This window comes from Danio aesculapii, chromosome 20 (assembly GCF_903798145.1).
Source record: "Danio aesculapii chromosome 20, fDanAes4.1, whole genome shotgun sequence".
Taxonomy (NCBI): domain Eukaryota; kingdom Metazoa; phylum Chordata; class Actinopteri; order Cypriniformes; family Danionidae; genus Danio; species Danio aesculapii.
The window spans coordinates 30,850,957-30,867,512 of NC_079454.1; the positions used below are offsets into that span (position 1 = coordinate 30,850,957).

Consider the following 16,556-nt stretch of genomic DNA (forward strand, 5'->3'; position numbering starts at 1 on the left):
GGACAGTTAACGTAGGTCATTTTGTTAGATAAGCTCCAGATTTGGCTTCAGTACTGACTAATCTAATGTATATGCACAAATATAATATTGTATAGCTTCCTATTAAAAACATGAATTTAAAAGATACATTTATGAGGGGCGTACTCGTATACGTGGAGCACTGTATATTATATAAACATACATTTTCAAACTATGGCAACCAAAAATTTCACATCTGTATATCTTCCAGCCTAAATAAACGTTTTCCCTTTTGTAAACTGTGAAGCTTACTGTTATGCAGAAAAAATGCCAACCAAGCACATTACAACATAATAATATATTTAAACGTGAAAAACGTGAATACAGATCATATACAGTTAGCTACAAAAAGTTTCAACACTTAAAAAAAGTTACAAAACACGAATGAAAACGAAAGGCATATTTAACTGAAGAAACAAGAACCAAAACTAGGTGTTCCCTAGTCATCAACCAGTTATTAATGTGCTAGACGCATGGGCTTAATCGTCACATTTGGCAAATTTTTCCCTAAAGTATTACTCCTCCCCCAAAATAAATTAATTAAATAAATACAACTCCATGAGTGACCTGAAAAGTAAGAAGTTAAGCCTCGCTGGCCTGATTACTCTGACCTAAATTGGCAGGCACATGGTAATGCAGGTTGGATCGTGATCTTCAACAGGTTGCGAATAAGACCCTCATTGGTTGGAAATACAAACAAAAGCCAACATATACGTTACATTAACAAAATTATTCTTTAGATGACACCTTTCACGTTGTGCATACAATATTAGCATACATTAATGATACATTTGTGATAGCTTAGTGTTAAACTGATTTGATTGTTTACCATGATAAAAAGAATTCTTTCAGCAACACCGAAGCCTACAAGCTTTGAGAAGGCATCAGGTGACATGTCTGCTACGTCTGGTATTTGAGTAGATTTAAATGGAAGAACGGTCCTAAGTAAGAGCATATAGGAAGCATATAGAAGCTAGTGGCAGACTGAGGTGCAGAAAGACAAACATCCTCAGCCTCCAGCATGCATATGCAATTAAATGAAGGAAATGGCTGAAATATTGAGGTCATGTGACTATGCTACAAGAAAAGTGTAAAAGCACTGCAAACAAATGTATTCCTCTCATACATGTACTGTAGTCAATAGAAAGTCTTTTGTTTTAACCCAGGATAAACAACATTGAAAATAGCTTAACCTTAAGAACACATGAAGTGAAGAAACACTAAAGAACGGAAAAGATAAAAGACAGTTTGTAACAAAAAGACAGTTGTACAGTAACTGAAGTGTTTGTTTGTCTATTTAACTCCAGTGGCTCATCCAAACAGCTCCTCCGAAACACCTTTCAATGCCAGTCAATACTTTCAGAAGTGCAGTCTCCTGAACAGATGAGCCTCGTTTTTCACCAGTGCCCCTGTATAAAGTGTGCTCAGGAGAAGCAGGTGAGACGGGATCACAGCTGATCCTCTTTCAGACAAGCTGAGCGTCACCTCCTGAAGCTGGGATGGAGCTCTAGGTAGGAAGGGGGTCGTCGTCTCCTCGTTTACACTTGCATTTGCAGCAGAGCACGAACGGAGTGGCCAGCAAGAGGAAAGGGGAGGCCACTAACAACAGCAGACCGAAGCCAGCAAAAATCCCCACAACCTGACCCACAGAGATCACAATGATTAATAAAAGAAAAACAAAATAAACAAGGAAAATAATGTGCACTAATACTCTAAACCAACTAACGCTGATTATAAACCTGTGCAGATAATGGTCTGTGATGCTCAAACGAGATAAAATTCTGACACAAGGGGGCAGTAATAGCTCAGTGATTGTAACATGGTTTATCCTGCAGACTCAACTGATACTGATTTAGTTTTTTTATTGAAAAAATAAAATAGAATAACTTTCTAAATGAAATGAGAAATCCACAAGAAAATATAGTGCTTTTAAGAGAAATAATACTGAGATAAAAAAAGAAATAAATTGTGTCGTAAACCCTGATGAATTTGTCCTGTTTAATTGCATTATTTTCAATACGGGAAAAATAACATGATTTACAGACAACAGATTTACAGAAATTTATTGAGAAAAGAAAAATCTGGTCACACTTTATTTTGATGGTCTGTTTGTTCAATTTAAGTTATAATCTAATGAGAATTAGTTGCAATATAAGTATTCTGTTCGGATAGGGTTAGGGTTAGTGTAAGTTGACACATACTTGCAAAGTTTCTTATAGACAGTTAAATGTCTGTTGAAGGAGCAGTATAGACAGTCTAGTAATACTCAAATGGACCATCAAAATAAAAAGTTACCAAAAATCTAGTAAGGCATATTTAGAGGAGAACTTATTTGATGACATACTTAAATATCCTCCTCTGAAGGATCACAAAGCAGCCACAAAATAGGAATTAACTGTCATTTTTAAATCTTTACACACACATTGCCACTATCCAGGGCTCCCACTCTTCAGTGACTTTCAATGCAGTTTTACATTTTAAATCAAGCACAGTTATAAACCTTTACACCTCCAACATGTGCAGCACCATGAAACTCCATACTGTACTTAACATTTCTCTTACATTTAAAAACTTTACACCTTACTTAAAAATGTGAGTAATGACGTTTTGAATATGCAATTAAAAAACAAAAGAAACTAAAATGTTGCTTTTAAAAAGTCATGTTCAAAAAAAATGTAATAAAAATTTGTTGAATTCAATACTAATAGTATTATTTAATTTTTTTTGATAAAAAGTGTGTTATTTGCCAGAGTTCTTGTAGAGGATTTAAATTTAATATTTGTAAATTAAGGATTTCTCTTTTTTTTTTTGACAGCAATACAGTACAATTGTTGAAATAACACCATTCATTCATTCTCCTTCAGCTTAGTCCCTTTATTCATCAGGGGTTGCCACAGCTGAATGAACCACCAACTTATCCAGCATATGTTTTACATAGCGGATGCCCTTCCAGCTGCAACCAAGTACTGGGAAACACCCATACACACATTCACAAACATACACTACGGCCAATTTAGTTTATTCAATTCACCCCAGCCTCATGTCTTTGGACTGTGGGGGAAACTGGAGCACCCGGAGGAAACTCCCGCCAACACAGGGAAAACATGCAAACTCCACAAAGAAATGTCAACTGGCCCAGCCGGGGCTCGAACCAGCGACCTTCTTGCTGTGAGGCGACAGTGCTAAATACAAAATAACACCATAAACAAATTTAATTTCAAATTTAATTCAAGCACTTTCAAGGACCTTTGTTTGTTTTTAAGTACTTTCCAGGTCTTGAATCCATCTGTCTAAATTTCAAGTACTTCCAAGAAGTGTGGGAACCCTGACAATCTTTTAAAATTCCTGATAACATTTCAAAGAAATATTATGTCATTTGTCGTGATTAGAAGTTATGGCTATTCCACCAATTTTCTTTCTTAGCTCATTTAAGGATTAAGCATTGGTGTTGTGTTGTCTAAAAATGAATAAATAAGAAAATACAAAAAATAAAAATGCTTTAAATGCTCAAAACGTAGTTTACAGAATAAAACAAAATTGCTCATTTGCCTCTAACCCATAACTAAGAGAAACAGAATTCTTAAATGACTTCTTGTACATCCATTTACATCCGTTCAGATCTTGGTCTCTTCATATACATCTATTCACAATGCAATTAAGTGTCTGTAATATCCTACACAGTAAAGCAAACCATTAGCAAATGCAACAAAGCCACTTTTCTACTTTCTACTACAATAAGATACACCCTACTCTGATGCTTTTATAAAGAAGGGTTATTTCAGGGGAACTGAGTGGGTCATGCTGTCTTTAGCACTTCAGATCTACAGTTAAAAGGCATATGATCATGTGACACATACCTGTGTCCGATGCCAGATGACGGAGGCTCTGGAATGACCCAATTTGTTTCGACATGGTCCTTTATCATAGTGGATCAGTAAGAAGTCATCCTGAGAAAGAAGATGAATATGAGGCACATGAAATAGCAGCCCTTAAATGTTTCTCAAATGCAGTTGTGTTTTTTAGACCAATATAATATGAGAGTAAAACAATAAAAGTCATGATTGCATTTGTCCTGTTTTACAAAAAATATAGTTAACTTATAATGCATTCAACATCTGTAGACTATTTTCACATTTCAGGTCTGTTTCACTCCATCTTATCAGAAACGTATCATGAGTGTTTGAGAAAAAATATATAATTTAAATGTATTGTTTCTGCCTTGGTATTACTGTTATATATCCTTTTGCTCATTAAAAACCAAGACATTTATTTAAACTTCAAATGAATACATGAACCACCCAAACAAAGACACGGTGCAGAATTAAATATACTGTACTGCTGCAAAAAATAAGGTGAACAGTAGTAGCTACATTGTGTTGTTTAGGTGTTCCCTTTATTGTTTTGGACAGTGTATATTTCTTAATATATAAAAACTCTTTGTGCAAACACCATTGAAAAAAACTGCCATTTAATAAAATTATTTTGACTTTATAACTTAAATATATTTAAAATCTTCCCCTTTTATGAAACCTAGATATTTAATTCTAACAAAAATACATCAAACTACAAATAATACTCCGAAAGAACATTTTATTTGCACAAGCTTTAAGATAAAAAAAGTTATGTTACTGATTGTGCGTAATGTTTTATACCGCAATGATTTGTCAATAGGTGTACATATAGTCTTGTCGCTTATCTAGGTTTTAGGAACAACAAATAATAACTTGACTTCTAGTTGATTATTTGGTATCAGAAGTGGCTTATATGAAAGGCAAAAGCCTCTAGATTACGCTTATTTTACCAAAATAAAATATGATCATGCCTTGATTATTAATTATTTAATTAGGACAGTAAGGTCTGACTTTGCTTAGACAAAAGTTTTGTCACTTAACAGAAATCATGTACAGTATAGAATATAAAGTCATGGTGCAGTGGAAAAATATTTAATATTGTATATGACTCCATAAGCTTGGACGACTGCATCCAAACATCTCTGCAATGACTCAAATAACTTATTAATAAAGTCATCTGAAATGGCAAAGAAAGCATCCTTGCAGGACTCCCAGAGTTCATCAAGATTCTTTGGATTCATCTTTAATGCCTCCTGCTTCATCTTACCCCAGACATGCTCGATCATGTTCATATCTGGTGAATGGGCTGGCCAATCCTGGAGCACCTTGACCTTTTTTGTTTTCAGGAACTTTGTTGTGGAGGCTAAAGTATGAGAAAGAGCGCTATCCTTTTCTTCACCAAACCTGACTGATATCTGTGAGAATCTTGGGTCCATGTAGGTCTGCAGAAGACCTATTGTGTGTTCCAATAGGTCTTCTGCAGTATTTGTGATAATTGAGATACAGTTCAACAGTTCAGCCACTATTCAAAATGGTCAACTAGAAGTCAAGTTACTATTTGTTGCTCTTACAACTGAGATTTTGTAACATGATAAAGATAATTCAACAGTTAATTCAACAAAAAATTTAAAATAAATCTGACACCAAAATAAATAAATAAATAAATAAAAAAATAAATAAATTACTGAAACATTAAAAATAACTTGCTATACATTTAAAAAATAGATAAATGAATTATGAATTAGGTATTTTGCACCTCTTTACCTCACTAAAAACTACATTTTGAATATTTCATGGATGGGCTATGATGTGTTATAAGAGTTAATACATAATTTGTGCTCAATACTAACATCCAGTGACTCCAGGCAGTACCAGCAGAAGGCATGCTTGCAGTTCTTGCACATCATCTGAGCACAGCCTTCATCCCTCTCAATGTACACTTTACATTTCGGACAGCGTTTGATCGGAGCCTCGTCCTCCTGACTCTTGAGGTTGGAGCTGTTGAAGCAGAGACATGAACAGGTCATTTGGATTTCTCTGTTAACAAAGTGTCAGTTTCATATTTAATGATTTTGTTTTCCTGAATAAAATCTTGCTAATACACTTGCCTATACACACTGAAGTCTGAGGTCAGCAAGATGTTTTTAAAAAAGATTCTTATGCTATTCAGTGCTGCATTTATTTGATTAAAAACATGACAAAAACAGCAATATAATTTAAGATAACTGTACTTCATTAAAATATAATTAATTAAATTTCCAAATGCAATTTATTATGGCAAAGCTCCCATCCAATTTTGATTTGGTGCTCAAGAACATTTATTTTTTAAAACCAATGTTGAAAATAGTCATGCAGCTTAATATTTAATATAAAAGTACTACTTAAAATATATACTTTTATAAACGTTTCGTATTCATTAATAAAGTAGTTCAATAAAGCAGATCAGCACTATCAAAATATTAATAATGTCCTTCCTGCCACTTTTGATTTAATTTGTCCTCACCTCAAAAAATTGTTTATTGTTATCTACTATATATTCTGATTACAATTAAATTGACCCCAAACAGAAATGTCAGAAAAGTAACTTTGTAAGATGAATACTTTGCAGAAGTGCATCAGCCGGTCAGTATTGACTGACAATAATCTGCATCAGTATTTGGTATCAGGTTTAAAATCTCACTAAAACTTCAACACAGATAATATAAATACACAGAGATGATTTTGCTTGTAGTGTATGAATCTGAGCCAAAAATGAAGTTTTAGATATCTTAATGAAAAAAAAAAACCCTACTGTTCAGAATTTGTTAATAATGTTAATTTGAGTAATGTTTTTTCTGTTTACCCTGATACAACTTGTTAAAATGCAGAGAAGAAAGTTTTCATTTGCATTTCATTCAAAACTCAAACCATTAAAAAGCAGAACCATTAAAAAGTATCAGCTGTGAAATGTAGTATTGTTTAGCTGTAGAATATAGTATTTATATGTAGAATATAGTATTGTTAGAGTACATTTCTACATTGTATTAAAACTGTATTCTCTCTGTTGATAATATCTGTATTTAAGAAGGGGAGAGAAATTTGAACAAATAATTTTAAAATTATTTATATATTATTATGAATATTTATTTTGAATAAATAATTTAATATTTCTATAGTATTTAAAAAAATAAGTAGTTAATAATATTTATGCATAATGGAGTACACCCACAGAAAAAGTTAATACTGTATGATTTGCTGCTGTATAAAAATACATTAGTGGCAGTACCCGTTTTCCCCAGGCAGGAAAGTGGTAATTGGCAGAGTCTCCTGACAGGCCTGGCCAGTGTGACAGTCAGCCCTGCAGGCAGAGCAGAAGCGCAGACTGCACTCAGGGCACTGCACCGGCTGCGGCAGCTGCACCTCTGCTTCATTCAGCTGGCACACTGCTTGGCATGAGGATGACGGGCACCAGGTCCGACATGGATCCAGAAGCACCTCTGCAAAGAATAACAAACAACATGGTTGAAATGATGACCTGTTTGGTCTGATCTGCAGATAAAATTAAACTTTATATGGAGGTAAAACGGGTTAAAGAATGAACAAACATTTTATTTTCGGGAATACAAGTAATGTTGCTTAGTTATAAAGTAGCTTATATAAGACAATTAACCTCAATGAACACATTTATATCTGTGCCAAATAAGAGAGACATTGTAAAGTGAATTTTCTAAACACTGCTAGTTTGTTTCAGTCTAAATAAATCTCTGTTCATAATACGGTTAGACTGTAAAGGATTTGTTTTTGAGTCAGGGGAACTAAAATACATTTTTTAATGTTTGAATTTTTTTTTAATGATTTATTTAGGGCTTCAGGTAACCTATTTTACATAAGTTCTGGGTGAAATGATGAAATGTGACTTACAGTATTTGTTTTTTTTCTCTCACTAATGCAAATTTAATACAGTGAAATTTATAATAAAGCATGATTCATTTTACAACAAATATGGCACTCTTAATTTGCATGTTGTCGCCAAACAACATTTATTGAAAACATGCTGCGAACACGGCACATTATAAATGCTTGGAGTTTATGAATTTAATCATTAAGGCTGTAGTTGAAAGATTTAGCAGTTAAACTACAGAAATAGATTTACCTATTACCAAAATTTTATGTTTTGAGATTTATAGAGAACTTATTTTACTTCTTTTCCCAGATTTAAGATAAAAAAACCGTATGTCTCCAGAACGTGCCTGTGTAGTTTCAGCTTAAAATACCCATCAGATTATTTATTCTACCTTTTTGAACATGGGGGTTTTCAGTAAACTGTAACTGTTTTTGTTGCCTTAGACTTTAATGCAAATGAGCTGGTTCTTGCTGCTGCGTCTCATGTCAGAAAAACAGCACAGTGACAGACAAAAATGAGTAATACTACAGTAACAACTTGTGGTTATTTGATGTATTTGTTGTGGAGTTAAGTAAAGCCTTTCTGAAACGATGAGTCACACACAATCTCATTACAAAGTTCGTATGAACGCACAGGCACTTAACTTTGCACTGTTCTTGCATGGCAAATATGACAGAATACATTTTAACATACACTGCTGTATGGATATACGGTATGTTAATGTACAAAATAAACCTGATTTAACGTCCACAAACTAGAAATGAAGCGTCTTATTTTATAGTCGCACTGATTCTATATGGCTGGGGTGATGAATTAGATAGCGATTATACTGTCTTTATTACAAACATGCACTGTTTTAGAAATATTTTAAACTTGTAAAACTCATTCTTGAGGTGCAGATGATCACAGAGAGCTGAACAGATCTTTCAATCGCAGTTGCTTTGCGCAAGACCTGTCTTGTGGATATGCTTATGCTACTATGGAGACATGTTAATATGCGGCTGTCAATCAATTCGGTGGGTAAGGAAAACCGCACTCCTACGTCACGTAGCAGTGGGCCTCAAAATGGGAGGGATTTGGATCCTATTTTAACGTCAGGAAATTTAAAAAAAGAGACTTGTTGTCTTTATATCAGCCCCAATATGACTGTGTACACACTATACACACAGTTCTGTCCAAACAGCTTACAAAAGATTACTTTCATCATAGGTGCCCTTTAAAAAGCTAAATGCTGTTAATTTTATTTGCAACATTTTTTTTAAAAAGGCTCAGGAGAAAAAGCATTTTAAAAAAGAAAAGCCTTTTAAGTTTAAGCGTCAAAGGGATGATAAAAATGTGAGCGAAAAACTGTGCATATGAGAAAACTTACCTCGCTCAAACTGGAGTCGCTTATAATGTTGCATGACCTCAGCAGCCACCATACACTCAATCTACAGCAGAGAAAAAAAAATGAGCAAGACAATAGCAAACAACAGAGCAAGAGAGATAATCGAAACCCTTTCAACTCTGAAAACACCACAATTATTTCTAGTCTTACTAATTTGAAGTGTGCTCACCTCATTCTCCAGCAAATGTCCTTGTTTTGGGCAGGCAGAGTCTGGACAGCTAATAGCCGTTTCGAGGCCCTCTTTAATGAGCAGTTCAACATATTGCTTCAAACACTGTAAGAGACAGATTCTGATTTCTTTTTTGTCTTTCAAAAAATAATGAGACAACTGCTGCCTGTGGTTATGCTTCCACCCACAAACGCTCTGCTCATTGTAGTCAAGCCAAACTCAGACCATCACAGCATTCAAGAGCTGCTTGTAAAACCGGCCAATTTGGCTCAAATCAAGACTTTATAATCTGTATTACATTTACTTGAATTCATCTATCGAAAATCAGAATGAAAGATCGATCACAAACCAAAAAACAGAAGCATATGAGTACTAGCTTCTGCATGTATGGTTCATTAGCATTACAGCTGTGCTGTACAGTACACATGTGAAGAGACTTTCATAAGATATGGTATACGCATAGTTGGAAAACACACAGGAATGGCCACTGAAGACACAATCCTTACCAGACTGCAAAATATGCACTGGCACTGGGAGATGGTGGTCATCTGTTCCAGCGGAAACTCTCCCAGGCACAGTTTACAGGACAGGAGAGGCGCCAGGTCCACGTCCCAGCTGGGTTCGTAGCGAGAGCTGCTCATGGTATGTACTGTAGATCTGGGACGCTAAAATACAGACAGAATGCACGTCTGATAAACAGGCAAAAACAAAGAAACACCACACCATATCACTTCTTATAAATAATTAAGTACAATATTTGAATTTAATCATCAGTTCTAGTATAACTTTCAATAATTCAAAACACTCTAGTTCATTTTAATTAATAGAAATGATAAAACATTTAGATTTTAAATTGGATTTAATAATAATATTAGGCCTGTGTGTAGGTCTACTGTTGCTTAAAATGCTACATTTTGTACAGTCATTATGGTGGACTTGAACAGACTTTCAATATGTCCTGTTTGTTCATTCACAGTAAAATGGTGACATCAGAATACAACTATTCATAATTATAAAATTGAATTATGTTTGAGACATGTGCTTGTCATTTGTCATTGTCAGCATTATTAGACCATTTGTTTCACTGGTAAAATCAGACATTTGTCATTATCAAATTTCTTTTTGCAATATATTCAACATTATATAAGCTAGAGTAGCTATACTGAAACTGTAAAACATTTGTTTTCATGCACAGTGTGTTAGCTATGAAAGAAAAAAAATAATAAAATGCTTGTCGTAATCATAACTGTAAAATGCGTTATAATCATTTTAATGATGTGCGTCCAGTTTCATTTTCACTTCCTAGTGTGGCTCATGTCTGCCGTCGCTGTGATAAAACACACACACATGCAAATCATTCTTTCAGCGCGATTCTCAAACGATCGCTCTGTGCAACAAACTGAACGTTATTTTCAACTTTATTACTTGTTATTCACAGCATATGCAGGCTCTGTTCACTAAAGTACTCAGTAGCTTGCGGCCGCAAATATCATTACATGAAGAAAGAAATGACATTTCTGGGTGAATTATATACAGTATATATTATACAGTATGTGACACTTTTAATGCCATTTGAAGGTGTTCATGTTCCTGTGAAGACTCGTGCATCCGCCTTTACTCTTCTCTCCTGACCTTTAAAATATACTTGGCTGAATCGTAGAAAACCTGAATTAGGATCGTGTGTAGGGTCGAATCGAGATCTTTTTTTGATTAATCGTGTTGACTCGATTAATTTTCGAATGACTCGTCCTACTTGACTAGAGATCAGATGTGGCTTCAAAGTGAATGCAGAAGTATAAAACAGCATTAACTGGTTCATACTTCTGCGTCGAGTGATCACCGTGACTTCCGAAACACTTCCGATACGCTAGCTGGCAGTAGGTTATGTGTCTCTATGTGGAATTTCTTTGCTGGTGTTTTGTTTTTTCTAAACGCTACATTGATGTACAAGTAGCTCAAACCCGCTCATTCTGAGGTGGGAACCGGTGGACGTGCATCAACTTTAATAACAGGGTAAACAAAACAGCAGTTTCCAACTGTAGTTCCTCCACGGGACTGGGACTGGACACACTTATAAACACTCGCTTCAATGGGCTCGCTGCTCTCTGTGCTGCCCACGCTCGTCACCACTATCAAGCTGACCAATCACAGAGCTTGCGCTACGCAAATGTTTTGAGAGGTGCGCATCAGTGTCAGCGTCAGCCACGGTGAGGGGTATAGACCGCAGAAAGGCTGCGCTGGACCATACGTGTGTTCTTGACGCAGAAGTATAGACAATCTTGACGCAGAAGTATAAACAATGTCGATTTCGATTACTTTTCGATTAATTGCCCAACCCTAAAATTAGCCCTCATTTTTTCCTTCCCTGGTCATTTTTAACAATTGTATCTACCTTTATTTTCTACAGATTAATTATAGTATTTTAGTTTATTAGCTAATGGCTACAATTTAATTAATTTCAGCTTTATTTTAAATACTTATTTTTTTTGTTTCATTTAACATAAACCACACTATATTGTACAGTATGATTATGAAAAAAATGGGCACTTTGGCAATATTTGCTACTTTGTTTTTAAATATTAATTTTGTCCTAGATGCTAGAATAACAGAACTAAACACACAATTCTGATAAATAAATAAAAACCTACATTTTAACCTCAACTTTACTTAAAGGGATGGCCCACTACGATGTCATATTTTAAACTTTATTTGATGTGTAATGTAGATGTGTGAACAAACAACAAAAGAAAAGAAGTTTAGGGACTACAAAATAATAGACTACATAATAATCGGGTCCAAACATACATAATATCATAATTTGATTGAATACATAATAAAAGGTTTCAACCATAATAGATGAAGCTGTGGAATGTGAGCCACAACCTGTAAGTATTTTTATTTGGTAAAATTGATCTATTACATGCAGTGTTTCTAGGTTTAATGGTATGTTAAAGCAATGACATAAAAAAAGAATGTAAACAATGAAAAATGCTGTTTGGCACTTTTAACAATTTAGCTACAAATTCATATTTACCCATCAAATCACTGTAAACACCCACAATTGTTCTATATCTAGATGTGTTGTACATCTCAAATAACAAACTCAGAAAAGATATGTGAACGTTACATATTTAAACATGCCGATTCTGAATATATGTGAAAGACACTTTTCATTCAGATTTTATTTTAGAGAGCAGGCGTGAGGTTCAGCTTTGTGCTCATTTTCTGATTTAGGCACAAACTGATACGGCTAACAGCTGCTCGACTGACTACACAGCACAAAAGCACATGCTTGTAGGGGCATGACGCTTTTCCTGGTAACGTGAAGCCGATCCGCGAATCACAGCACATTATGTTAGCTGACCAATCAGAGCCTCTTGAAGGCAGGCCTTTAAGAGGAACTAGGAAATACGACAGTCATTTTCAAGTTAGCTAAGTAGCAGTATATTATCAAAGTAAGATATATTTTAAAAAAATAACATGATTTTCTACAAATGAAGCATGAGCACACATTGCTTTGCATCTTATGAACACAACCAAGCCTTAAAAATCCACTCTGGACCACCCCTTAAAAAAACAGACACTTCACCTTTAACTACGAGTATGAATCCAAAAATTTGGACTTGGCTATCATTAGCTATAAAATATTTGGTCTGCTATGGAGTTTTCCTTCTGAGAGCTTCTGCTGTTTGTTGAGGGCTTGTCCAATCAGTAAAAGTATGTCAATATAGCCTCAGTACTGCTGCCAGGCAACTCGAAGTAAACTAATGACTGTCTCTACTGGAGAGCCCAACACAACAAACTCCCTCAGAGAGTATGTGAAACACAGCAGCCTGCCGAAAACAAACAAACCTCCGTGAAACACCCACTTCATACTGTATGTGTCAACTTCCAAACACACTTTCACAACATGGTAAAGCAAAACTTTTGCCACCCAAAGTTACAAAAAAGTAACAGGATCCATTACACCACAACACAAACCATCAAGAGGTGAAAAAAATAAATTGAGGAGCCTTCAGATGGCGTATTTAGTCGACTTCCCCACAGTCGTAGGTGGAGACAGATGGAGCTTCTTGTGCTTGTGCTTGCAGGATCTCATTGTGTTCGTGATGGGAATACTTGACAGCATAAACAGCAAAGGGCTCTTAGCAGGCTGTGTCTCTCTCAGTTTGGGCCTCTCATCTCAGTCAGCACACCCACACAGCCATAACCAAATGCAGGAACTCTCCATCATATGTAAAATCACATGTACACGGCGAGATCCTTCAGTTTTTAAGGCAGACTGTTAGAAAAATAAAAATCTTGGTCTTGAGATCTTGGTTACAAGTCAAAGAACACTTAACTGCTATTGGTATTCAACTACTGGTTGAAATTATTGACAAAAAAACTGGTATTAGCATTTAGATCAAAAGAACAGTATTTATTTAAAGGAGCTATGTGGAATTCAGAAAACTTGGTCATTAGTGACACAGATGGCCAGTAAGTGAACTGCAGCCAGAAACATTTTGCTTGTGCTTGGATTTGTAACATCCCAAAGACGGTGTTTGAAGGCTTTCATAAAACTATAAGGTATTAAGGCCACATTTATTTATTACTGCTTCCTAAATTGCAGCTTTGCTTATGCATTTGTCTAGAGGAAATCTAAGCCTGGGTTCCACAAGGTTTTTATTCACTTGGTAGCATTTTGGTCCCTTGCCAATGTCGCCTTCAGCTTGCTTCTTTGGGGTCAGTAGAGCTGCCTTTCAGTGGATCATTTTTCAACAAGTACGTTTACATAGACACCAATAATCCGATTTTAATAAGATTAAGACATTACTCTATTTAAGAGTCTACCACGTAAACAGTGATTTTTGATTAATTAAATCAGACTAAGGTCATAATCAAACTAAACAGAAATTGAATTAAGACATGTGGATTATGCCGATTTAGTCGCATTATTGAAGTGCAGTACAGAGATGTAAACACCGCAACCAAACTATTACTGTCGTGTAGGACTTTCGCAGCATTTTGTGACAGGATAGTGTATACATAGACATGGCTGTTTAGCAATATTCTCTGCACCTGCGGTAAAGGACCACACACACCTGCATCACGAAATGCAGAGGGTTTTTCCCCTTATACAGCATGCGGTTTCAAATTCCATTAAAACAACACTCTTGCAGCAGTTAATACTCTTACCCAATATCTCGTTTGTCATGGGGGGCATGAATAAAATATTCCTAAATGAAAGTGCCAAACTCCAATGAAAATCGATAAATTACAAATTAATCACCCAAAATTACAAGAAACTCCGGAGGAAACGTGGATATCGCAATGAAGTTAATCGATCTAGTTGCTATAACATGTAAAACGGGACCCTGCACAGGAACATTCAAAAAGCAACTGATGTAAACACTTTAATCATTTTTTTTACTAATGACCATGTAAACGTAGTCAATGAGGTTTGTTTGAACTGAATCTTTTTTATACTACCTGTAACTAGAAAAAGACCAACATTATACCTCTTGTCTGCTGCCTGATATATTGAATATGTTCCACAATGCTGAAATTCATTGAAGTTCATGCTTGTAAAGTAGCTTTGTCAACCTACATTGGATAAAGCGCTATAAAAATAAAGAGGATTTTAAGCTTAGATTTTGACATTCTTCAATTTTTATGAAACACCACAAATGGATAAAAAAAATACTGTCAGTTGTCTGAAATATCATGGCCTTTACTTTCCAAAAGCAATCAGTGTGATGAAGCCTATTAAAATACAGTTAGAATGACCCTTTAAAACAAGTTAAGAAAGAAAAAAATATCATACATGAATGGCATGTATGGTTTATTCAGCTGTCACTTGTTGCCACCTACTGATGGTTTTAATGTAATTTATGAATCCATTACATAAACCAGCCAGCTAAAGCAATTTTTTAAAAACGTATCGCTATTCTCTCTTGAACTCATTCTAACTTAAGCTTTTAACAGCAGATAGTACTCTAGTCTAACCATACCCTCAAACACTCATGATAAAGAGCACTTGTGAGTCATGCAAGTTGATGAGATTAATGTAAAGACAGCTCACTATGAACACTTATAATTTGCTTAAACCTTTTTTAACTGTTAAACGTTATTTTAGGTCGGTTTAAGTGGTATTTGTAAAGAAATGGATGCAAGCAAAGCATCAGCTGTTTGTACAGCATACAGTGCCACTTGCTGTTAAAAAAATCTGCTGTAAAAAAAACAAAAACTGTTTGAATCATGAGGGAATTTTAAGAAAAACATCTCATAGCCCATTTGAACCACTTCTGATTAAGTAACAGTAATGAAATAGATATATGACCAAATGGCAAGACGTGTTTATGCAGCTAGTTTAAAAGGTCATTTTTGCAACTTATTCATTCGTTTTCTTTTCAGCTTAGTCCCTTTATAAATCTGGGGTCACCACAGCAGAATGAACCGCCAACTTATTCAGCATATGTTTTACGCAGCAGATGCCCTTCAAGCTGCAACTCGTCACTGGGAAACATCCATACACACTCATTCACACATATACACTACCCACTGCGCCACCGTGGTGCCCCCATTTTTGCCACTGATACAAAAAATACACACTTTAATACCTCAACCGAATAAATGGAAAAAAGCATTCTACTTCTACCATTAAATATAGGAGATTTAAAAGCATCATTTAGGGGCAAACCTTTTGAAAAGGAACAAATGATCAAAAACAAAGATGTCTACCACACACAGAGTTTTCCTAAATTGAAGGGGAAATCCCAGGCCTATAAACCTTCATTGTTCTTTCATGCAGACAAATAACAGGACAGGAAGGGAAATACCCTATATATACTTTAGTTCTCACACAGAAGTTTGGCACAATGACCCTCTCATAGAGTCAAAATTGCAGACAGAGAGTTTCCATTAGCCTGACACTGTAAATGAACTTCTTTATCCGATAATGGAGGTTAACAGCCTGAGCTACCTCTAATGCACATTTTCTCATGAAATCAATTTTATTCAATAAAAAACATATAGAACCTGGGGGACCAGAAATGACAAGATAGCTTTCATCTGGGCACGTATGAATAAAATTACATAACAAATTACATAAGATCTATTTTTAATCTATCTAGGTTAAATCCAATTTAAGCTGCTCTCTACTGTTGCTCCAACTGTCTCTTGTGATTGTAGTAGAAATGGCTTGGCTTAGTCAAGACCTTCACGTGAATCATTCGGTAGATATTCTCACTTATAAATGAAGATAAT

At 35.2% G+C, this 16,556-nt stretch overlaps 1 protein-coding gene across 2 annotated transcripts in view; it reads right to left on the minus strand.

Annotated features, from left to right (window-relative positions):
* Positions 1-301: 301 nt before the first annotated feature.
* The window catches only part of rnf144ab (ring finger protein 144ab), a 29,361-nt gene continuing 13,106 nt past the window's right edge, over positions 302-16,556 (minus strand). For both annotated transcript variants that reach the window (XM_056445359.1, XM_056445360.1), the window contains 7 exons: positions 9,815-9,973; positions 9,309-9,413; positions 9,122-9,182; positions 7,135-7,345; positions 5,720-5,867; positions 3,876-3,965; positions 302-1,657 (listed from right to left, as the gene is read on the minus strand). In XM_056445359.1, the coding sequence (XP_056301334.1) occupies positions 1,526-1,657; positions 3,876-3,965; positions 5,720-5,867; positions 7,135-7,345; positions 9,122-9,182; positions 9,309-9,413; positions 9,815-9,973 (906 nt within the window). In that variant the 3' untranslated portion in view covers positions 302-1,525. The remainder of the gene's footprint in view (positions 1,658-3,875; positions 3,966-5,719; positions 5,868-7,134; positions 7,346-9,121; positions 9,183-9,308; positions 9,414-9,814; positions 9,974-16,556) is intronic.